The sequence below is a fragment of the Nansenia antarctica genome, assembly GCF_963989245.1.
Source record: "Nansenia antarctica genome assembly, chromosome: 20".
Classification (NCBI taxonomy): Eukaryota; Metazoa; Chordata; class Actinopteri; order Argentiniformes; family Microstomatidae; genus Nansenia; species Nansenia antarctica.
In genome coordinates, this window is record NC_137693.1 from 17,992,529 (window position 1) to 18,017,103 (window position 24,575).

The 24,575-nt window shown below is 44.0% G+C and overlaps 2 protein-coding genes across 2 annotated transcripts; both read right to left on the reverse strand.

Moving 5' to 3' along the window:
• Window positions 1-3,948: 3,948 nt before the first annotated feature.
• mepcea (methylphosphate capping enzyme a) lies at window positions 3,949-8,681 on the reverse strand (the record flags this gene model as incomplete). Its single annotated transcript, XM_080549483.1, has 5 exons — window positions 8,517-8,681; window positions 5,200-7,267; window positions 4,848-5,066; window positions 4,219-4,342; window positions 3,949-3,983 (listed from the first exon to the last, which is right to left on the reverse strand). Exons 2-5 carry the CDS (start codon window positions 7,219-7,221, stop codon window positions 3,949-3,951), a joined length of 2,400 nt encoding a protein of 799 aa, XP_080405609.1. The 5' UTR covers window positions 7,222-7,267; window positions 8,517-8,681.
• Window positions 8,682-9,921: 1,240 nt separating this feature from the next.
• her1 (hairy-related 1) lies at window positions 9,922-12,120 on the reverse strand (the record flags this gene model as incomplete). Its single annotated transcript, XM_080549484.1, has 4 exons — window positions 9,922-10,727; window positions 11,155-11,245; window positions 11,886-11,981; window positions 12,100-12,120. 4 exons carry the CDS (start codon window positions 12,118-12,120, stop codon window positions 9,922-9,924), a joined length of 1,014 nt encoding a protein of 337 aa, XP_080405610.1.
• Window positions 12,121-24,575: the final 12,455 nt, after the last annotated feature.

The following is a 24,575-nucleotide window of genomic DNA, read 5'->3' on the forward strand; positions in this document are numbered from 1 at the left end:
CTCAGTGAAGGTGCAGCCAGTGAAAGAGTAGATCAGAGACCTGGCCTCCACATCATAAAAGGAGACCTGGCCCTCCTCATCATAATCCACAAACACCCCCACCTTCTGGGGCTTCTCTCTCAGGGACAACCCGCGTGCCCTGTACTCATTTCCATTCCTCAACGCTACAGTCCAGTATCCATTCCTAGGGCTCAGTTTGATACCCCCCTTCCTGTTGATGGACTCTCTGGCCACTCCTACAGTCCACTCAGTCTTCTTCTTCACCTCCACACCTCAAACAAACAAACAAAAATAGTAAACCCTCCCTGAGGAGAAACCCTCCTTTCCTAAAACACAGGCACCCTGGGAAAACCTCTCTGAGTTATCAGGGAGATTCTTTCTTGTGTCTCCATGTCTAACTTGTTTCCCATCCTCAGACAGAATGAGATATGGATTTGCTGTATCAGGGTCCAGAGTCACGTCCACTGCATACTGCTGAATCATCTTCAGCTCAACATCACACAACTTCTTCACTTCGCTCGTAAGTGTCTCCTCCAGCTGAGACACAGCTCTCCTCACAGTCCCCACGTAGAGATCACTGTGGACGCTGACCTCAGACCAGTCCTTGGTGTGTGGAGGGGTGGACAGGGAAGGGAAGCTCTGGAGGAGGTGGAGGTGGTCCTCAGTGTGTGAGAGCTGCTCCAGCTCAGTGCTTCTCCTCTGTAGCTCAGTGATTTCCTGCTCCAGCTCTTTAATCAGCCCTTCAGCCCGCCTCTCTGCTGCTTTCTGCTTCTCCTCGATCACGTCAAGGAGCTCAGCCTGGCTTCTCTTCATGGAGTCCACCAGAGCAGTGAAGACCTGTACGCTGTCTGCTTTCTCTCTCTCTGCAACTTTCTGACTAAGGTCTACTGAGTGTTTGATCTCTGAAACCTTCTGCAGTCGGTCCTGGATTATCTGCTGAACATCTGCCTCTGTCTTCCCCAGCTGAGCCTTCCTCTCTCCATACTCCTCCTCTATGGGGACGGTGTCATGAGTCTTGTGGTCTGTCTCAGTGCAGAACTGACACACACACATCTGGTCACGCCTACAGAACAGCTCCAGGAGTCTGTCGTGCTTCTTACACATCCTGTCTTCCAGGTTCTCCACAGGGTCGATCAGCTTGTGTCTCTTTAAGGCTGCGACTCTCTGATGAGGCTCCAGGTGAGTCTTACATGAGACCATGAGACCTAACACCATGAGACCTAACACCATGAGACCTAACACCATGAGACCTAACACCATGACACCTAACACCATGACACCTAACACCATGAGACCTAACACCATGACACCTAACACCATGACACCTAACACCATGACACCTAACACCATGAGACCTAACACCATGACACCTAACACCATGACACCTAACACCATGAGACCTAACACCATGACACCTAACACCATGACACCTAACACCATGAGACCTAACACCATGACACCTAACACCATGAGACCTAACACCATGAGACCTAACACCATGAGACCATGAGACCTAACACCATGAGACGTAGGAGGAGAGCGGGCAGGAGACGTGGTTAGGTCGTTAGGTGAACTAAAACCTAACTAAACCGAGTATCGCCTCCCCACGGAAGTCCTCTAAATACAAATAAGGGCTTTAAATTGACATGAAGGACTTTTACTATTACATTTTTACTGTTATGTTTTTACTGTTACATTTTTACTGTAACGTTTCAAGTTCCAGGCAATAGGCAAGTATTGGGCTACAGTAGAGAACATTTAAATGCTGTCCATTAGGAATAAAACACATACACAAACAAATAAATAAGACAAGAACAAATGTTTTAATTTCATTAAAATGTTAGAGTTCTCTAGTGGTCCAGGGAGGTTTTATTGAAATAGGACAGCCTCCCTGACACAATTATAATAGGCCTATATGCCAAAACTTGCAGATAACATATTTCTATCAGATTGTACAGTTACATGTAAAACATGGACTTTTGTGTGACTGAAAAAGATTTATGATTGACAGTTAATTCCCTCATATCAGTGCAAATTCAACAGAATGGAGAGATGGATAACATACATGTAGGCTATCAAATCTCAAGTGCAGATTCATTTTACCAAGCAGTCAGCACATCACCAGTGATTAGAGCTCAATCAGACACAATCCTCGTTAGACACACATATCAACACTACAAAGGGTACCAGGAGGATAGAAACACACTCTAGTGCTGGCATAGTGCTGGCATAGTTGACACCTTTGAAGACGGTAAAGAGCTCAAATGTTGGCACACATATTAAAGATGAATAGAAGGGCACCATTCTTGTTTTCCACAAGTACATCCATGTACTATCATGTACTATCATGTTGTAACATTTATTGCCCTCTATTGCATCAACAGAGTATATCCCAGGCATGTGATCTTGCTGAAATCAATAGGTTGGTTTGGATTCGAGCCTGAGAGTCAGATTGTCTTAGCTTAGAACCTGCCGAGGCTGCTTGACTGGGGTGTCCTCTGCGTAATGAAAACTGACCGGGTTTCAGATTATTTGTTTATTAAAGCAAACAAACATTTGAACAAAAAATCAAAACTAGTCCATCATCAGCCTATCTGCTGGTGACAGACAAAAAAAGTATTAAAGCGTAAGAATTGAGTAAAGGGTGAATAGATTTGATATATACTTCAGAATAGATTTGGGTTAAAGCGAGTTGGATTAAACAATAAAAATCCAATCTAAGTCAAAACAACTGAGGCTCTGTTTACATACAGTATGGTTGTTACCATAGTTGGCAGAAAACATTTGTTTAAACAACTCATTACAAGAACCTACAGAAAGAAAACAGTAGCAAAAACAGATCAACTGAACATGAACAACAATAAAAGAAAAATAACAATCTTAAATCAGTTTTTTAGCCAAAATAGAAACATTGATAACCCTCTTAATCTGCCCGCAACCTCTCAAAATGACCACATAGACCTGACAACGGTATTTGATGCAGCTACCAATAGAAACATCTCTCAACAAGCAGATGGGAGCCTGGAGGGAAGAACCAGGAGGAGACTAAACACTAACCCAGAGTTACACTGAAAACAAACTACTTGTGAAAGACAGGTTTCCTGGGTTGAGGGATTCCAGAGAGCTTTGTGGCTGACGTGGTACTTTACTTCTTTCAACAACCCTGGCCCACCACGTGTAGAACAGTAAAGTGAGTCATTTGGCGAAATGTGTTCGTTCATACACAGAAGACAGACCATCAAACATGTTTTACAATTGTTACTCTCGCTCTCTGCTGGGTCTGGGTTGTCTAATCTAATGAAAGAAAGTTCCACGTTTGCTACAATGTTTTTGGGAAACTCTCCCCATGTCACTTAGTTTAGGCTACAGAGGAACTAGGTGTACTAGGGCACATGTTTGGAAGTAGACCAGTGCTAAATTGAACACACTCAGGACCTCCAGAAGGGAGAGAAATGCAGATGAGTTCCATTGGACATTACATATGAATCACCATGTAAAGGCTTAGACTTGGTTCTCTGCTTCCCCATAAGGTTCAAACCCTACCCCTGATATAATGATGAACCAGAAAATCTGTCAACAACAACAACAACAGTCCGTGGCTGAACAAGAGGACAAACAGTAGTAAAAGAACACAACAGAACACAACACCTGTTTAGGGAGCAAACAGCTTACAGATTCAAATTCAGTTCCCTCTCTTCATTGCCATCCAGAGTTGATTTTGGTGCGAAGAGAAGTCAGATAGTAATAAAGTCTCCTTGTCTCCTTACCCCCCCCCCCAGAACAATTCATCATTTTAAACATACAGACATTTAAAAAGCTTGAGGTCTTGGGACATGCTTGTAGGTGGAAGATGAAGGCAGATTCTTGTCAAATGTTCTTGTTTTTGTGTCTCATGGTGGTTTTGGCTTCTCAAAGACACCCGATGACCCTCCAGGCAGAAAATGCAGGTCATTTGTGAAACAAGTAGATTGGCCTCTGAAAACCTGTGGGAAAATGTAAGAAACCAGGAAGCGGAATTAATAAGTCTTTCACATATGAAAGACACATGACAGAAATACAGATCAATGTTTGTTTCCTAAGAGTCTATTTTGGGCTTCCGACACAACATCTGCTCCACTCGGCTGAAAGAATGGCAAACACAACGGAAGACACAACAAGCATCAGCGAGTCAGGCATGAAGACTAGTTCACTAATCAATCCCATCAACCAGTGACTTACCCCTTGATGAAGTTGTGGGTATCCCGATTAACTCGTAGCTGGAGAATCCCACTTCAGATGTCAGATATGTGGAGAACATGTCTGGTTTGAGGCGGATGCTGTGGTAGTTCTTATAGATGCTGTCCTGTAACAGAGAGAAAGACAGTCAGAGAAACCTCTGCTGGTCCTCTTCAGCCCTGCATTGCCCCAATGCTGAGCACAGCTGCACAGACTGTACTTAATACAACAGTGAGTTCCGACCAAGTAATTTGATTGGACAAGAGGCATTCCATGAGTGCCGATATACAGTATAACAGCACTGGGACTTTTAACTATATGTATCACTCCGCCGCACAGATGTTCTACTAAATGACCGTTAATTAGACTACATGTTTGTGCTCAGGTTACTAGGCAACAGTCCATTTGAAGTTCAGTTGCGGAATTATTTTTAGTTTCTTTTTATGATTAAATAAACAAACAAATCATAATCTGTTGTCGCTTATTACTGTTAACTAATAAATCGCGCTGTAGAACTGTTGTATAAAAGCCTGAATACAGGCCATGTTTGAACAGGTTGACTCCTCTTTTTTGGCTAAATGCAATGTACCAAACTAATGGCGCCGGCTCGTTACAGCATGGTGCCCTCTTACCGAAATAGTCTTCCTCCGACTGTAGGTGGGCCACTGCTGCGGCTCCAGGATGAACTGGCCGCCGGGGCGGAGGTGTCGGTACACCCTGTGGAAGAGGCGCTTGAGGCCGGTGTCTCCCCAGTTCAGATGGACCCACTTAGTGACGCTGAAGCACAGGATGACGTCATACTCTGGCCTCTGGGTCAGCAGCAGCGTGTCGCTCTCCAGGACGTAGTTGGCCTGAGGAGAGAGATGGGATGAGAAGCTTCCTCGGGACTGTCATCATGCATGTCCAGACATACTCATCAATTAATAGAATCAATTTATGATGACATGCTGAATGCTAATATGTAAAAGGCTAACACACACTCACCCTGACAAAGGACACATTGGAGGGGAAGTTTCCAGGAGGCATAAGGGGTGTTTCTGGGAGTGGGGGGGCTGCGATGGGGCCCCTGGAGATACGCAAGGAGACAGGGAACGGGCGGCTCGCCAGATGATCAACAGCGGGCGTTCCAGAGTCTCTCTTCTCCATCTCCTTGTCCCCTCTCTCCTGCCCTCTCCTGTCTGTGTGACGCGAGGACCCGCTGTTATCTGCAGCCTCAGCAGGGCCACTTCCTCCTTTTACTCGTTTTTCAGCGTTTCCATTCTCAGCCCGAATGTCTCCTTCGCATTGTTTGTGCGTCTCGTCCCCCTTCCTCTCCTTTTCCTGACTACTGGGCTTCTCTCCCTCCGCCTCCTCCTCCTCCTCCTCCTTCCCCAGCTTCTCTCCCCCCTCCTCCTCCTCCTCCTCCTCCTCCTCCTTCCCCAGCCGGGCCTCCTGGGCCTGCACCTCTGATAGGTAGTGTCTGACGTTCTGCCGGGCCGCGTGCACCAGCTTCGCGTCGATGTCCAGCCCCAATATGCGGGCGGGACGCAGCTTCTTAGCGATAGACAGAGTCAGGTGCCCCGTGTTGCAGCCGAGGTCCAGCACCGCTTTACCCTGAAACCACTCTGGACGTAGCACACGAAACCGCGGGTCTTCGATCCAGCCTGGGTTGCGGTAGCCGTAGTACTTGTTGTAATTCCCGTACTGGAACTTCCGTTCCTTACGTTTTCTGGGCTGATTGTGGGGCTGCTGTTGCCGGCTACCGGGTCCGGCTCCTCCAGTCACTGGCGTGTGGAAGGACTGCTCTGTGGGTCTCCTCGCTCCGGTGCCGTGGCTACTATCTTCAGTCCCCGGCTTGGCCATACTACTAGAGTGGGCCAAAGGGGGCTCTGCCTTGCCAGGCTCTGCCTTGCCAGAGTTGCGTCTGCGTTTGCGCCGGGTGGAGAACTGGTTTGAGCCGCCTGCCGTGGTAGTGGAGGGGTCCTCTGGGCCATGTGACTGGGGGGCAGACACAGGCAGAATCATCGCCTCTTCCTTGCAGTTGGAGGGGTCGATCTCATCACAGCCCTGGGGGTCCACTGTGACATTGGACAGTGTGCTACTCACTCTGGGCGCTTCGGCGGGAAGAGAGCCTGATGCAGAAATACCTAAAGTCAGTTTAGGCAAAGAAGAAGAGGAACTGTTGTTCACTTCACTACCTCTCTCGGATTCGGAGAGGTCAAGCTGGGAGGCTGACCCCCCCCCGGCGCCCCCCCCTCCACATCCACCTCCTCCGTGGTGTCGGTGGTTGCGGTGTCTCCGCCTGCCGCCGCTCTTCACGGGCGACACCAGGAGGGTGAGGCCTGCCACCTCGCTGTTGAGGTTGAGCGGGTCGGTGATGTCCCTCGGAATGAGGATCTCCACAGGATCGCGACTCTTGGCTGGCAGGGGAGAGGATTTGGGCGTTTCTGCGTTCAGTGCCTTGTTCACCTCTTCGTCCAGCAGACTGTTGAGGTTCAGCGGGTCGAAGATGTTCCCGCCCATCAGGAAGTTAGTGGGCAGGACAGAGTCGCTCTCAGAGTTGGCTCTTCGATGTCTTTTGCCAGACTGTGGATGCTTGAATCCTGCATTCATTGTGCTGCGGCGCTTTGTAAGTTTCTGCTGCTGCTGCTGCTGCTGTTGTTGTTGTTGTTGTTGCTGTTGTTGTTGTTGTTGTTGTTGTTGCTGTTGTTGGTGTTGGTACTGCTGCAAGCCATTTTTAGGGTTAAGGTGATCCTTACTCACACTGGCCTGCTGCCCAATATTCTCTGTCTCGTTGTGGGTGTCACCCGAGCTGGTGTGCCTCGTTTGGGCCACATTGGCTGGCATGGTGCAGGTAGCGGCACCATCAGTGTTGTCTGGGTTGGCCAGGGTGACCTCTGGCATTTTAGGGGCATTGTTGCAGCTTCCAGTGCATTCTGAGAGTTGCTGGGGTTGTAGAGGTGCTATCGTTTCCGCTTTCGTATTCCTGGTCGCAACAGTCTCTTTATCAACAGACATCTCTATCATCTTCCATGCAGTACTTCTGATGCTGACATGGGTGCTTACGGCAGATCTGAAAACATATAAAGTCACATTTATTATCAATTAATCGGACAAGATTTTAGACAGTTTTGACTTGACAGATATTTATTCTGAAACAACTTTAAAACGGGTCAGCTAAAACTCATAAGAAGTGTCACACTTCTTCTTAAATCTTGGGACTTATATTTAGTCACAACCGCTTATAACTAACAACATAATAATAATACTGAGCTACTATTACTAAGGACTTAGGTAGGTAGGTAGGTAGGTGCGTGTTGTTTCATGTATAAGAAATGCCACCGGATAGAGTTGAGGGCTGCGATGAAAACACTGAAGCAGCGAGCCTCAATCCCCACCTCCCACCTCCCCAAGCCTCGATCCCCACCTCCCCACCTCCCACCTCCCCAAGCCTCGATCCCCCCCTCCCCCACCTCCCCAAGCCTCGATCCCCACCTCCCCACCTCCCCAAGCCTCGATCCCCACCTCCCCCCCTCCTCACCTCCCCAAGCCTCCCCCACCTCCCCAAGGCTCAATCCCCACCTCCCCAAGGCTCGATCCCCACCTCCCACCTCCCCCCCTCCTCACCTCCCCACCTCCCCAAGCCTCAATCCCCACCTCCCCAAGGCTCAATCCCCACCTCCCCAAGGCTCGATCCCCACCTCCCCAAGGCTCGATCCCCACCTCCCCACCTCCCCTCCTCCCCAAGCCTCGATCCCCACCTCCCCAAGCCTCGATCCCCACCTCCCCACCTCCTCACCTCCCCAAGCCTCGATCCCCACCTCCCCACCTCCCCCACCTCCGCAAGCCTCAATCCCCACCTCCCCACCCCCCCACCTCCCCCAGGCTCTGCGTGAACCCGCTTCCTCAACACTCCTCCTAGCTTAGCTACAACTGTCCATACATATCTTTTGCATGAACCCACCTATTCTAGTACTACTTAAGACGACTTAAGACATCTTGACAGACACATTTTGGTTAATTAAGACATCTTAAGACATCTCAAGACAAGGTGATGGCTGGGTATGTAGTTAGTACATTAAAGACTTCTTCTGCATGGTAACAAGCTCTGTCAAGAAGACCCAGACAGGAAAGGGACCAGGCTACCTCGGTACAGACAGTAGCAGACAGCTGCTCATCAACAACAACAGTCAGATCTCACCAGAGTCTCTCCCCACACCCCCAACCCCCCCCCCCTCCCTCCCCCCCCCACCTCCCCCCCTCCCTCACCCCCCCCACCTCCCTCACCCCCCCACCCCCCCACAACAACAGTCAGATCTCACCGTGTCTCCCCGCCTCCCTGGCTGAGCTGTCACACACACTCCCTCCCCTGGATCACTGACGTCCTCGCAGCATCAAGCTTCGACCAGAGCTGGGTTATTTGGCTATTATTACTGATCAAATGGCTTCTATCCGGGAGATATAACCTCTCCAAATAACGAACTAACGTTGCGCTGTTGTTCTGTGTGAAAAATGTGAATGTGAAAATGTTTGTAGGCTTTGTAAACACTGTAAACTGGAGTCGCCTCGGAAGCTAACTTCTAGCTCAACAGCTCTGTCTTACGCAGCTCCGAACGTTCCAAGGGTTGTTTTATCCTGAGTGTTAGAGCCTACGCTCAAGACAGGCAGGCCCGGCAGCCAATCAGGTGGCGAGTTTGAGGCGGTGTTCGTGGAACGGTCCAGTTAAAAACGCGGTGGGGGTTGAGCCGTTTCACGTCGCCTACACGTTAGGCGTCTAATGATTTGCCTGTCTAAAATTTCCAATTTGTCTTTAATCTTTTGCGAATTGCGAATTGATCGACATAGTCTTTGATGAAAACTTTCTGTGATCTATATAGATCACATTGTGAAATCGTTTTACATCTGGATATACTTGTAATGCTGTGTAGATTGACTCTCCCACCCAACTTGTTCTATGACACGTGGTAGGGCGGGGAAAGGCAAATTGTCTGGGATTTGTAGTTTTCATTCCAATGTACAAAAAGTGATAACAAGCCGTTATTGTTGAAAAGGTGAACGCTGAAGGGATTAAAATGGTTATTCTGTTTTTAAACTTTAACAAAAATGTATAATTCTAAACCACAATTTGTGTAATGATAATTGTGTTATAACAACTTAAAATAACAAGTAGGCTACTTGCATTATCAGTTATAGTGATAAGTATACATAAGCAACACTTTTAAAATGTTCTGTAGAAAGCTGTAAATTAAGAATGAAACCACATAGCAAAATAAGAACTTTATCCTCATAGTTTATTTACAAGACTTTGTCCATGACAGAAAATAAATATATGTTATATATCTACAATGTTTTACATATAATTTAGGATGGATTGAATCTGAGACACTGACTGTGTTCCAAAATGTGTTCTTGCACACTGCCTAAAGTGTACCGTATACCAAGTAAGGTATACGCAACACATTTTGGAACACAGCCACTGTGTAAAGGAATGTAAAAGATGAAATCCAAGTCTGTTTCCAGGCCTGTTAAAGTGACAGCGACAGGTTTTCAGAAAATATACCATTTGAATGTCCCATTATGTCTCTTGTAGCCATTGTGGCACCAAACACTCTGATGGGAAAGACAAACACTGTCCAGAATGTCTGAATGTCCCATAACGATCTGGACGGCCAGCACTCATAAACGCGTTAGACGTGTTATGATGTCGCCACCCTCCTCCTGAAGCTGTCAGGGCCACGGCCGCCACACGGCCTGGGGCTGCATCTGAAACAGCGACCGCCTCAGAGTCCACGTTGGTCTGTCGAGCGCAGGACCAGAGGGTCGTTGAGGGGTTGGAGGACTGGACACGCGGGGAGGATGAGCGGCCATCAGTGGCACCGCAGGGGGAGAGGAGGCTAACAAAGGGTCAGACGCCAGTTGAGGAGAGGAGGGGGGGAAGGGGAAGTGACAGGGCATGGAGAGGTAGGGAGAGGTGGTGGTGAAAGGTGGCGATAAGTTGGAGTAACAGGGGGAGGGTGGAGGTGAGAGGGAGTAAGGGGGAGATGGGTATGGGTGTGTGTGAGGCTGGGCCGGGTGGTGGTGGTGGTGGAGGATAAAGGGTTTGGGATACATGGGAAGAGAGGTGTTGATGAAGGGGAAAGACTCCCTGCTGCCTAGGCAATGTCCCATCACTGAGCTGTCCTTCCTGGTCTGTGCTCCTCCCAGGCTGTACGGCCCCTCTGCCGCAGGGCCCCAAGGCTGGACGTCCACAGGGAAGCTCTGGCTCGGCACCCTCCCCAGATGGCATGATGCACTGTGGGCATCCAGGTGACTCCTTAGCTCCTGGACAAAGCTCTCTCGCTGGGAGGGGTCCACACTGTCAATGAAGTTACCCAGGCGGGAAATGCACTCTTTGATTCCTGCACGATAGATAGGGTTGGGTGGGGTTTGTGTTTGTGTTTGTGTTTGCTCATGTATGGGGACTATGTGGGGTGTCTTTTGGGAGCTAACAGCTCCAGTAGTCACTGTAGCAGGTGAGTCTTTCATATCATTTGCTGAGAGGAGAAGAATTTGGCCAAGTGAGAGAGAAAGTGGAGAAAAGAGAGTAAATAAATAGAAGGATGATAGAAATTGATGCATGTGAAGATGAGAGAGAAAAATAATCATGATAACATGGATAAAGTAGGAAAATGGCAACAATGGATAGAGAAAAAAAAGAGGGGGAGGAGAATGATGTTAATCAATGGGTAGATTAAGTGTGTGTTTTGGTGTGTGTGTGTGGGGGGGGGGAGGAGGAGAGGAGGGAGGGGGGGTAACAAATTGTTAGCACTCAGCAATTAGTTAGGAGCACCTCACAAACTACTATGAAAGCCTTACAAAGATATACAGAAATATGATAAACACAAGGTTTATAGGTACCCTATATAAGCATTTATAGATTATACCCTATATACTGTATAAGCATTTAAGATGGATAGATACCTTTGTAGTCGTTCCCATTTGTTTTTCTTCTTATGTAATCGACAGTCAATTCTAAAATCTCTGCTTTTTCCAACTTTGGATTTCTCAGCCGCTGTAAAAGAGAAAGAATAACACTACTGAATATAACAAATAGTTATGATGACGTCATGCTTGAATCCAATAACTTCGAGACAAATCCACAGTAAAAAAAATGAAGGGAAAAAAAAGGTCTATCTGGCTTTTTCTCATATACAGCAAGTCGTGAGCTTAGAATTATAAGGTTCTCTATTTTTGTCAAAATTGAGTTTTCTACATAATCTGATCCATTAGGTGTTTATTAATGCCTGTGTGGTGTTATTTTTAAAATGTTGACATTTTTTAGTTAGTAATTAATAAAATACAAAGGTTCCATCTCACAAAACATAATGGAATGTAAAAACTTTGACGCTCAATATCTCTGAACTGCCCTAAACGGAGATAGAACCTTATCATTCTAAACGGAGATAGAACCTTATCATTCTAAACGGAGATAGAACCTTATCATTCTAAACGGAGATAGAACCTTATCATTCTAAACGGAGATAGAACCGTATCATTCTAAACGGAGATAGAACCTTATCATTCTAAGCTCACGAATTGACGACTGCTGGTGGATAATAATCGAATGCAATAATAATCTCGCTGTATGTGAATAATGCTAGTGATAAGTAGTTGACACAGGGAGCTATAATAAAGCAGTCTTGTAAACTCACCATGTCAGAAGTGTTGTTCAACAGGATGGTCCTGAGCTCATCCAGGCGGTGGTTGATCCTGTCCCTCCTCTTCTTCTCAATCACCGGCTTCAGAACCTGCATGGGGAGAACAAATAAACCGTTATTTAAAGCACATAGTTTACAAACAATGATGTAAAACAACCGTATGTTTACAAACGTTTTGATAAGTTGATAAGTTCACAACTCAATTTACCCTCTTGATTCCTCGACTCATTTTTAGATCCTTCCAACTTTCCTCGATGAAAGTATAAGATAAGACGACTTCAATAAAAGGAGTTCACAGTTCATCCAACCTGAGTTGTTCTGGAGTCAACTGAGAGGGACGTCCCAACACACACTAGTTCATTCCCAGTTGAGATCACCCGCTATTTATAAGGCCAATCAGACCGCTCGTGATTGGTTGAAAGGTGACAATGACGTTCCCGACCGTCTGGTCCTCAGACCTTGTTGATATGCACCAAATGGATGATTATTGGTTAGACGATAAAGATAATATACATCTTTTAAACTTAAGGAGAAGGGAATGTTCTTTATTAGTCTATACAAGCGGTCATAGTTGCATTTTAATTATCACAATGCATGCTTATAGATATATTATTAGGCTACATAGGCCTATAATGGCTTGGAATATGTAGCCTACAGTGTTAGAGTCTTTGAATAAGCGTTAGCTGCATAGTTACACAGCTCAGTCCTAAACATGCATTGATTTAGTTTTTTCCAACAAAAACGTTTTTGCAATAAGCTTTCAATAGGGTCACGTACAGCATACAGTAGGCCTAGATGGGGTCCAAACCTCTGACCTTTATTTGGCCTTTCAATATCGCGTTTATGTCGTTATTGGTGCAATTGACTTGTAAACCATTTATCTGTCCATGTAAATATAAGACCAATTTGGTAGAGAGGTTGAGAGGTTGTATTCACACTCAGTGTATCCACTGGCCTTTTATGACCCAGGTCTAACACACACAACACACACACACACACACACACACACACACACACACACACACACACACACACACACACACACACACACACACACACACACACACACACGCACACATCGTTTATGATTAAAATGACGTTAGGAGTTAGGAAATGTAAGTCTATAATTGAAGTAAACCAGAAATTAACTGTATTTCAATTGAACGTTTTCCAACACAAGACGTGAGCTTAGAATTATAAGGTTCTATCTCCGTTTAGGGTAGTTCAGAGATATTGAGCGTCAAAGTTTTTACATTCCATTATGTTTTGTGAGATGGAACCTTTGTATTTTATGAATTACTAACTCAAAAATGTCAACATTTAAAAAAATAACACCACACAGGCATTAATACACACATAATGGATCAGATTATGTAAAAAACTCAATTTTGACAAAAATGGAGATAGAACCTTATAATTCTAACGTCACGAAGTGCAGAATAGCAGGATTGTTGCTAATTGTTTGTTTTAGGCATTCGTGCGTTTGGGAAAGTTCGTTTTCACGTGGGAACAGAGAAATGCTGTAGTGGAAGAAGTGTCAGAATGAACACAGTCACACCAACTCCACACTTGTCTCTGTATGCCTTCCATGTGAGTGACAATGTGCGGATGACAGCAGTCGCACCTTGCGCGTGTGTCAGCCCCCCAGGCATGGTATCCCCCCATCTGGTCAACAATTAATTACTAGTAGCCTACGAAATACACAAATGAGCCGTGTGAACGTGAGAAACCAAACTTGAGATACATTCGTCTGGACGTCTGTTTTTTCATGAAAATTACATTTTCCAGTTGCGCGCGCGTTTCTCATTGGGATTGACGCTCGGTGCTTTTAAGTTGAACAGTGCCTATATCCAACCTACACACACGTTTACATGAGAGAGACAGAGAGTGCTGCGCCATTCAGATCCCCTTAAATCCCCGCATTGGTTTCTCTATCGGTCTTCGTATTGTATATATACATTGAATAGCCCAAGCACATGGTTGAAGCAAGTTTGACTTGTTAGATCAAATATATATTCTAATCTTTATGTATTCAGGAAGTCTATTCAGATTCAGATAACATTTATTGCCATTTATGTTGAAACACATATAGGCCTAACTTGGCATTGTGTGTGCGTGCTAGTTGACATGGTGACATTCTGAAATCCATGACGCCACAGGGCGGAGGCCTAGTTATAATGTCCAATTCTTTAGAAACCACACCTAAAGTATTAGGCCTATGTCGCAACATTTGCCACATTTGACCTGATGTGACAGATAAGATGAGGGGTCGTGTCAACCGCCCCATATGGCACCAGGCACCATGCAATGTGAGATACGGATAGATTCACTAATGACAATCCCCAAGGTGCCACACTGGGAAAGGGCCACTGACTTCTCTCCCTTGGGAAAGGCGCAGGAAGACGCACGTTGTGCACAACCTGCCCAAGAAGGCACACTTGAGGCTGTCGTTTATTACCTGTTAGAAATAGTACATTAGTACATTAGTACATCAGTATATAGCCTTCATAATGAACTCATAATAACTTACGTATAACACCGAAATTGCTGATGATAACTTAGGGTCGTTATGACATGATAATACATTATTATATCAAAACTATGCACTCATAAGGGAACTTTACTCATGTAAAAAGGGTAGGCGCATTAATATAGTTTTTTGTTTGGTACTTTTGAGTTTTCTGTTAAGATGCGTAAGTGACATTTTGTTTCAAAGTTTCAATGTTTTGATTATGCACTCACATGGGGAAAAACCATACATGTAACAAGGGTAGGCGCAATAAGCCATGGCTTCAGCCTACACCTTTTTGGTCCTGGTGTTACGCATTGTGACTGTGTACATTTTTTATATATGTATTATGAATTGTATAAGGGACCAAAATAAACATTCTCAATCCCAAAAAATCAATCAAATCAATACTGCGCATCCTCACATAAAGAGTACAAAAAACATATATTATAACATCGCCTGATCCTGACCTTCAGAAGAATTGTCCTTAATCTGGCACACTGGGAAAAGGTCTTCAAACTCGTTCCCATGGGGAAGGTGTGTGTAGAAACACATTGTGCACATTAACCTGTTTGTGAAAAAGGAAGGCACACTTCGTATCGTTTATTACCTGTTAGAATGTGTTAGAATGTGTACATTATTCAGAAACGGTAGAGAGGTGCGATCGTTCCCACGTCGACCCCCCTACACAGTGAAGTCAAATGTCCTATCCTAGTTATTTTAACGCGTTATTTAAGGCGTCTGCAATGGAGGTGCAACTGCAAATATGGACCATTAAGTTCCATATTAAATGTCGCTATATGTTTACGGTCAAATGCATGTCACATTCGGAGAAGATCGAGGTGTCAACTGTCGCAAACATCGCACCGACAATTGGCAGCACTCGCATGCCATGCACTCACACATGCGCCAGGGTGTTGGTGTGAGCGTGTGCCTGGCTGAGGGCCACCCCTTGGCGACCCCCTTGGCGACAGCGCAGAAGGTAAAAGTACGAAATAACTATTAAGTTGGGAAATCTAAATCCACTACGTCATCTTCAGCCTCCCTAATTCGTTTCTCACTGACAGTTCAGTGATTATTTCCTTGATTTTTATGAACAATATCATAAATAAATCATATAAAACAAAAAATAATGTAGCTATTGAATTGTGAATATAAAAGTTGATATTCTTAGCCTATATTTGACTTCAGCTTATATAGCCTCGATAATGAACTCAACATAATTAGGAAATCAAAACAAAAGCTCTCGTAAATTAAAAAAACAATTTTATAACATTTATAAACCTGATGAAGTTAAACAAAAGGGATTGTCCCTAATTTGGCACAGTGGGGAAAAGTCCTCTTACCTTTTCCCACGGGAAAGGGGGTTTATTAGGCTATACCTGTTAGAATTTGTACATCATTAAAACAGAAGACAGAGACAATTGGCGCTGATTCCCACGCGCACACGTTGCTATCTAAAATACAAATTAACATAAGCTAGCATTTAATTAAATAAACGTTTTAGAAACTGTCTAAAATACTATTCTGCCAATATCCTTCTTATTCCAATGCATAATGAGTCTTTGCGTAAAATGTGCCCGATTACGCATTAAAATAGCGTGTTTCTGTGCATGGAGCCTATTGTCACTCAAGAGTGGGATTACAAAACGCGTGATGCCATTTGGGACTGCTTTCCTACCCTACACGTGCCCACGGGTGTTAATTGTTTAGTGGTTTTCCAAAGTGCTCTCTGTAGATTTATGAATGTGTCAAGAAGCATTTCAACAGTTCACAAGGCGCGCGTGCCGCATTACGGCGTGTGTTGCAGTATAGGGATTGGTTAATAAGTGGCGATGGGAGGAGTCGGAAGTCACATCAGACCGATGGACCTAAGATGAGAGCCATATCCAAATTGAAGGGTATACCGCCGTCCACTAGGTGGCAGTATTTAGCGTATTTCTTCACAAGTAATATCCGATGAGAGTCATATCCAAATTCAGAAACTGCAGTCGGTTTTAAATACATGTTGTTGTCCTATTACTGTTAAAACCGACTGCAGTTTCGGAATTTGCATATGACTCTCATCTAATAATCATCAATATTCCATCTGTCCCAAGACTTGAATCGCTGTTTCGGTCATTATCTGTTAATATTGTTCCATATGGTTTATAAATGTTACATTCATCTCGTTAAATAACATTGATGCTTTGACTGAATTAGTGACAATGGCTGATCTGTTCACATTCCAGCGAAGGGTTCATCATTTAGACAGACCAGCCATAGACATTGTCTTGATTTGAGTTGACATTATTGTCTAAAGACTGAAAGCCTTGAATGTAACCATTTAGCCGCGTGTATTATTACATTATTGCCTTTAATTCTTAGTTTTGCAATTTTATCAACTTGTCCTATGTTTGACAACTGGATGTTCAAAGGGGGCCACATGGGTTGTAGATACAAGCCATCATCCGGACCAACAACCGTGGGCGCGTGGGAGTAACAAATGGCACGCGTATTGTAATTCCTAAATTTCGTTGTTTGGTACCTGTACTGTAACAATGACAAATAAAGTCTATCTATCTATCTATACAGGGAGGTGTTAGTAAGGGTGGACAATTGTCTCTATTCACTCTCGAGTGTGACATTAATTAACAAATGAAAAGAAGTGAACAAGCACTCCTCACAGAGACATGGAAACACACGTCATTCATTTTGCGGTTCAATTGCCACAACATTTTACGCAGGGACTCGAAACGATGTTATAATTTGGATCAAATAACCGTGATATATTTTGTGACAGAGAATTACATTTGTATATGATACATTTAATTATGTGAATGTGCAAATCAGGTGTCAACCTGTGTCTTTGGGAAACCGGGAACAAGCGCTTCTCCAGACAGTCAGCTGCGAACCTGTTAAATGATGTACAAATTCTAACAGGTAATAAAAAGGCTAGTGTTTTTACCATTTTCCATGGGAAAGGATTGTGGACATGTATTCGCAGTGTACTATCACATCAGGGTCAGCCATCTAATGACGATTCCAATTTGATAAGCGTGCGTAATTTGGATTTCTGCTTGAAAATTCGAGTTACTGTGTGGTTCTTAAATTAATAATCTGATGTAATTTGGACAATTAAACAATATCCGATAGTAGGGTACAGTAAAGGGTAGTTAGACATATCTCAGGTTTAATCTAGCCTTACGAACACGTAACCTTCCGATAGTTCCTCGTGTTGGGGATGTAGATACTTACTAGAGTAGCCTACTCTGGGACGTAGGCCATCAGGTTGGCTTGTCTCCGGACGGAGGTTATAAAGAAAGGCCCTAACGTATTGAAGTTTGAGGAGGTGTGACTGGAGACCGGCGCTGACCAGTGGCACTTTGATCTGCCTGCCCGCGACAGGACACCTTGGGGTGTCAAAGCGCGTGGCTCAACTTCACACGTCATTACTAACTTGTATGGGACACATGCCAACTCTCAATACCAACGCGTCAGTATGCGTGCATGTTTAATAATGAAATAGACTCAAATTCTCGAAATGTTTGCTGCAGTTAAGTTATGTAGAACCGATGTTACACTGATGAAAAACATTATGTAAGACTGAGACATGAAAGACAATGTACTTATTTGAAACAAGGAATGTTTTTATTTTTCTTACAAGATATGCATCTTAAGAAAATAGGAACATGAGAATAAATTAATGTGCAAATGAACAGCATAAATAGGTAAAGAGTACTACAAGTTATACATGCAGTATCCATTGTGATCATAACTCATTGTACACTATGTACATATTTTTATTTGCTGGTATATATGGTATTACCATCCCTGCAAATGTATGGAGGCCTATATTCCAGTGTTCACAACACTGCAAACCGTAGTTCCTCCAGTAGTCTCAGGATGTGGCATCCTGATTCTCAGTTCATATTATAAGTCATTGACAGTGTGTGAGTGATCAGGGCCACGGTCTCCACACAGACTGGCTGGATGAAAAGTTCTTGGACTGGATTTCTTTAGCCACATGTGTTAGTGGGTGCTGGGGGGCGTTGGGGTCCTCATGTTGGAGTGGAAGTCTAAAGGGCTGAGAGAGACTGCTGCTGTAGAGGGGACAATGCTGTCTGCAGGTGTCCTGTGTCTCCATCTGGGGTAAAGACTGGGGACACTTCCTGCTGTGCAGAGAGTTGGAAGGCTGGAATTCAGCTGCAGCTTTGCCCACCCTGGCATGGCTGTTCAGAGCAGCAGAGAAAGTGGTGTTCAGTGACGCCTCCAGGTGCAGCCCCTCCCTCTCATGTCCCAGGAAACGTGCAGCTCTCTGCAGACAGGCTGAGAACCCGTCCTTGAAACCAGACTGCTGTTCTCCACCTTCACATTCCTTCCTGTTCCCGTCACCAGAGGTCTGGAGGAAGAGAACTGTGTGTTCTAGGATCTCAGCTTTCTCCACTCTGCGCTGATTCAAGCCCTGGAGAAGAGAGAGAGGACAGGTTAATGCACAGTCCTGCTACACCATTCAGAAGCAGCTGTGTTTAGAGAGGCAGGTGGAGTTACACACCTGTGTGCAGTGCATTCAGAGACATGTAGTCAAGACAATGTTTACCTGATGTTGTGGCCCCTGCAGCAGCAGCGCTCTCAGACTCTCCAGACTGCAGTTCATTCTCTCCCTCCGACGTCTCTCCACCTGAGGCTTGAGGAGCTGCGAGAGACATGAAAGAGATCATCAGTGGGAGGTCAGAATAGCGTCTCTGTTGAAAACAGCATGGCAGGTAGTTGTTCTATGCCTTAGCTGTACACCTTGGAATCATTAATTAATTAAACATGGACATTGATTAGCTGATTATCAGAGCAATTTGGACATATGCAATTGTTCAATTAATGTTGATTTATGACTAAAGCTATTTAAAGTAAACCCTTTCAGTTTAGGGAGAAATGTTCTTGGTGCAATTTCAATTCAGCACGAGACCAATTTGGCAGATGCTTACCTTTCTGTCAATTTTCATCATCTCTGCTCCCCCAATTTGTTTCATCTCTGGTAATCCGGAAGCAGTTTTTCGAACTGTGTTTTTATCCAGAAGGTTTAAATCAGAAAATGTTCTTGAAATCGTCGAAACGGAAGGTAGTATGTCTCTGTTCTCTGCCACCGAGGAGTGATTCAATCTAATTGAGACATTTCTGTTTCTTGACGACTTTTATGTCCTTTGGTGTGAGAGGTCACTTTGGACTCCTCCCATCGCCATAGGCTAGCCAATCAGGAGCTGTGCCACGTAAGCCACGTAAGCCATAAATAATGTACATTTTGATGGTCACAGAGACATAGGTAATTGTGTTAAGGCTGAAAGCTATATGGTTAGAACAATTTAATCGCATATGTTATTGAATTATTGTAGTTTTGCAATTGTATCACGTTGTCTTATGTTTGACAGCACGATGTTCAAATGGAGCCACATGGGGCTTAAGCCTTCATCCACAACAACACCCTTTGGCGCGTGATTGGAAATCACAAATGGCACGCGTATTGTAATACAGATAGATGTTAGTGATAGTGGACAACTGTTTGCAATCCCTCTGGGGTGTGATATTAATTTACAAATGAAAATGTGACCAAGCTCCTCACAGAGACGCACACGTAGACAATTCAATGGCAATTCATTATGCGTTCCAAATGGCACAACATTTTACGCAGGGACTCAAAACACTTTTCCACAAATGACATTTAATCTGTGATAAAGGATTTGATTTTGACCTCATTGTATTGTAATATTATATGGATTTGCATATGTACATGCAAAAATGTTTTCAACTCAACTAATTTTCCCATGGGAAATGAATTAGGACATTTTCCCAGTGTGCCACAACAGGAATCATTTATTGCCGAATCATATAAATGGAGGATTGCACGAAAATCCGAGTTACGTGCGCGGATCTCAAGTTATGATTCGGCTGCAAGTGCATTGTTTGGTTACTTTTCACGATCTGAAAGATATCTCTAAGGTTTCATCTGATTAATTAATTAGATTATGTTGTATTGATTTCATATAACAAATCATACAGATTAAACCAACAATTGAAGAAGTATTGACACTGCATATTATTTATAGTCCTATTATGAAATACATAATGTTGTCCTTATTACTGTTAAAACCGATTTGGTTATGACTCATCTAATAATCATAAATATTCCATCTGTCCCAAGACCTGAATCGCTGTTTCAGTCATTATCTGTTAAGTTGGAAAATCTAAATCCACTACGTAATCTTCAGCCTCCCTAATTCGTTTCTCACTGACAGGTCAGTGATTATTTCGTTGATTTTTATGAACAACATCATTTGATATAAAACAAAAATAATGTAGCTATTGAATTGTGAATATAAAAGTTGATATACTTATATTTGACTTCAGCTTATATAGCCTCGATAATGAACTCAACATAAGTAGGGAATACAAACAAAAGCTCTCGTAAATTAAAAAACCAATTTATAAACCTGATGAAGTTAAACAAAAGGGATTGTCCCTAATTTGGCACAGTGGGAAAAAGTCCTCTTACCTTTTCCCATGGGAAAGGGGCTGGATGACATACACACATATTGTAGTTTATTAGGCTATACCTGTTAGAATTTGTACATCATTAAAACAGAAGACAGAGACAATTGGCGCTGATTCCCACGCGCACACGTTGCTATCTAAAATACAAATTAACATAAGCTAGCATTTAATTAAATAAACGTTTTAGAAACTGTCTAAAATACTATTCTGCCAATATCCTTCTTATTCCAATGCATAATGCGTCTTTGCGTAAAATGTGCCCGATTACGCATTAAAATAGCGTGTTTCTGTGCATGGAGCCTATTGTCACTCAAGAGTGGGATTACAAAACGCGTGATGCCATTTGGGACTGCTTTCCTACCCTACACGTGCCCACGGGTGTTAATTGTTTTGTGGTTTTCCAAAGTGCTCTCTGTAGATTTATGAATGTGTCAAGAAGCATTTCAACAATTCACAAGGCGCGCGTGCCGCATTACGGCGTGTGTTGCAGTATAGGGATTGGTTAATAAGTGGCGATGGGAGGAGTCGGAAGTCACATCAGACCGATGGACCTAAGATGAGAGCCATATCCAAATTGAAGGGTATACCGCCGTCCACTAGGTGGGAGTATTTAGCGTATTTCTTCACAAGTAATATCCGATGAGAGTTATATCCAAATTCAGAAACTGCAGTCGGTTTTAAATACATGTTGTTGTCTTATTACTGTTAAAACCGACTGCAGTTTCGGAATTTGCATATGACTCTCATCTAATAATCATCAATATTCCATCTGTCCCAAGACTTGAATCGCTGTTTCGGTCATTATCTGTTAATATTGTTCCATATGGTTTATAAATGTTACATTCATCTCGTTAAATAACATTGATGCTTTGACTGAATTAGTGACAATGGCTGATCTGTTCACATTCCAGCGAAGGGTTCATCATTTAGACTGACCAGCCATAAACATTGTCTTGATTTGAGTTGACATTATTGTCTAAAGACTGAAAGCCTTGAATGTAACCATTTAGCCGCATGTATTATTACATTATTGCCTTTAATTCTATAGTTTTGCAATTTTCTCAACTTGTCCTATGTTTGACAACTGGATGTTCAAAGGGGGCCACATGGGTTGTAGATACAAGCCATCATCCGGACCAACAACCGTGGGCGCGTGGGAGTAACAAATGGCACGCGTATTGTAATACAGGTAGGTGTTAGTAAGGGTGGACAATTGTCTCTATTCACTCTCGAGAGTGACATTAATTAACAAATGAAAAGAAGTGAACAAGCACTCCTCACAGAGACATGGAAACACACGTCATTCATTTTGCGGTTCAATTGCCACAACATTTTACGCAGGGACTGGAAACGATGTTATAATTTGGATAAAATAACGTTGATATATTTTGAGACAGAGAATTAGATTTGTATATGATACATTTAATCATATGTGAATTTGCAAATCAGGTGTCAACCTGTGTCTTTGGGAAACCGGGAACAAGCGCTTCTCCAGACAGTCAGCGTCGAATCTGTTAAATGATGTACAAATTCTAACAGGTAATAAAAAGGCTAGTGTTTTTACCATTTTCCCACGGGAAAGGATTGCGGACATTTATTCGCAGTGTACTATCACATCAGGGTCAGCCATCTAATGACGATTCCAATTTGATAAGCGTGCGTAATTTGGACTTTGTATCTAAGGTTTAATCTAGCCTTACGAACACATAACCTTCCAATAGTTCCTCGTGTTGGGGATGTAGATGCTTACTAGAGTGTGTAGCCTACTCTGGGACGTTGGCCATCAGGTTGGCTTGTCTCCGGACGGAGGTTATAAAGAAAGGCCCTAACGTGTTGAAGTTTGAGGAGGTGTGACCATGGAGACCGCTGACCAGTGGCACTTTGATCTGCCTGCCCGCGACAGGACACCTTGGGGTGTCAAAGCGCGTGGCTCAACTTCACACGTCATTACTAACTTGTATGGGACACATGCCGACTCTCAATACCAACGTGTCAGTATGCGTGCATGTTTAATAATGAAATAGACTCACATTCTCGAAATGTTTGCTGCAGTTAAGTTATGTAGAACCGATGTTACACTGATGAAAAACATTATGTAAGACTGAGACATGAAAGACAATGTACTTATTTGAAACAAGGAATGTTTTTATTTTTCTTACAAGATAAGCATCTCAAGAAAATAGGAACATGAGAATAAATTAATGTGCAAATGAACAGCATAAATAGGTAAAGAGTACTACAAGTTATACATGCAGTATCCATTGTGATCATAACTCATTGTACACTATGTACATATTTTTATTTGCTGGTATATATGGTATGACCATCCCTGCAAATGTATGGAGGCCGATATTCCAGTGTTCACAACACTGCAAACCGTATTTCCTCCAGTAGTCTCAGGATGTGGCATCCTGATTCTCAGTTCAAGTCATTGACAGTGTGTGAGTGATCAGGGCCACGGTCTCCACACAGACTGGCTGGATGAAAAGTTCTTGGACTGGATTTCTTTAGCCACATGTGTTAGTGGTTGCTGGGGGGCGTTGGGGTCCTCATGTTGGAGTGGAAGTCTAAAGGGCTGAGAGAGACTGCTGCTGTAGAGGGGACAATGCTGTCTGCAGGTGTCCTGTGTCTCCATCTGGGGTAAAGACTGGGGACACTTCCTGCTGTGCAGAGAGTTGGAAGGCTGGAATTCAGCTGCAGCTTTGCCCACCCTGGCATGGCTGTTCAGACCAGCAGAGAAAGTGGTGTTCAGTGACGCCTCCAGGTGCAGCCCCTCCCTCTCATGTCCCAGGAAACGTGCAGCTCTCTGCAGACAGGCTGAGAACCCGTCCTTGAAACCAGGCTGCTGTTCTCCACCTTCACATTCCTTCCTGTTCCCGTCACCAGAGGTCTGGAGGAAGAGAACTGTGTGTTGTAGGATCTCAGCTTTCTCCACTCTGCGCTGATTCAAGCCCTAGAGAAGAGAGAGAGGACAGGTTAATGCACAGTCCTGCTACACCAATATTCAGAAGCAGCTGTGTTTAGAGAGGCAGGTGGAGTTACACACCTGTGTGCAGTGCATTCAGAGACATGTAGTCAAGACAATGTTTACCTGATGTTGTGGCCCCTGCAGCAGCAGCGCTCTCAGACTCTCCAGACTGCAGTTCATTCTCTCCCTCCGACGTCTCTCCACCTGAGGCTTGAGGAGCTGCGAGAAACATGAAAGAGATAATCAGTGGGAGGTCAGACCATGTTTCGTTTGAAAACAACATGTAGTAGTAGTAATAAGTAAATAGGTAGTAGGAGAAGTAAATAGGCTTGCTTTGAGGATATCTACAGTGTATGCACAAAGTGATGGGACCATATAAATAGTGGACTGATGAGAACTTCGAGAAAACGATGCTTACCTTTCTGTCAATTTTCATAATCTCTGCTGCCCCAATTTGTTTCATCTCTGGTAATCCGGAAGCAGTTTTTCCAACTGTGTTTTTATCCAGAAGTAGGTTTAAATCAGAAAATGTTCTTGAAATCGTCGAAACGGAAGGTAGTATGTCTCTGTTCTCCACCGAGGAGTGATTCAATCGAATTGAGACATTTCTGTTTCTTGACGACTTTTATGTCCTTTGGTGTGAGAGGTCACTTTGGACTCCTCCCATCGCCATAGGCTAGCCAAT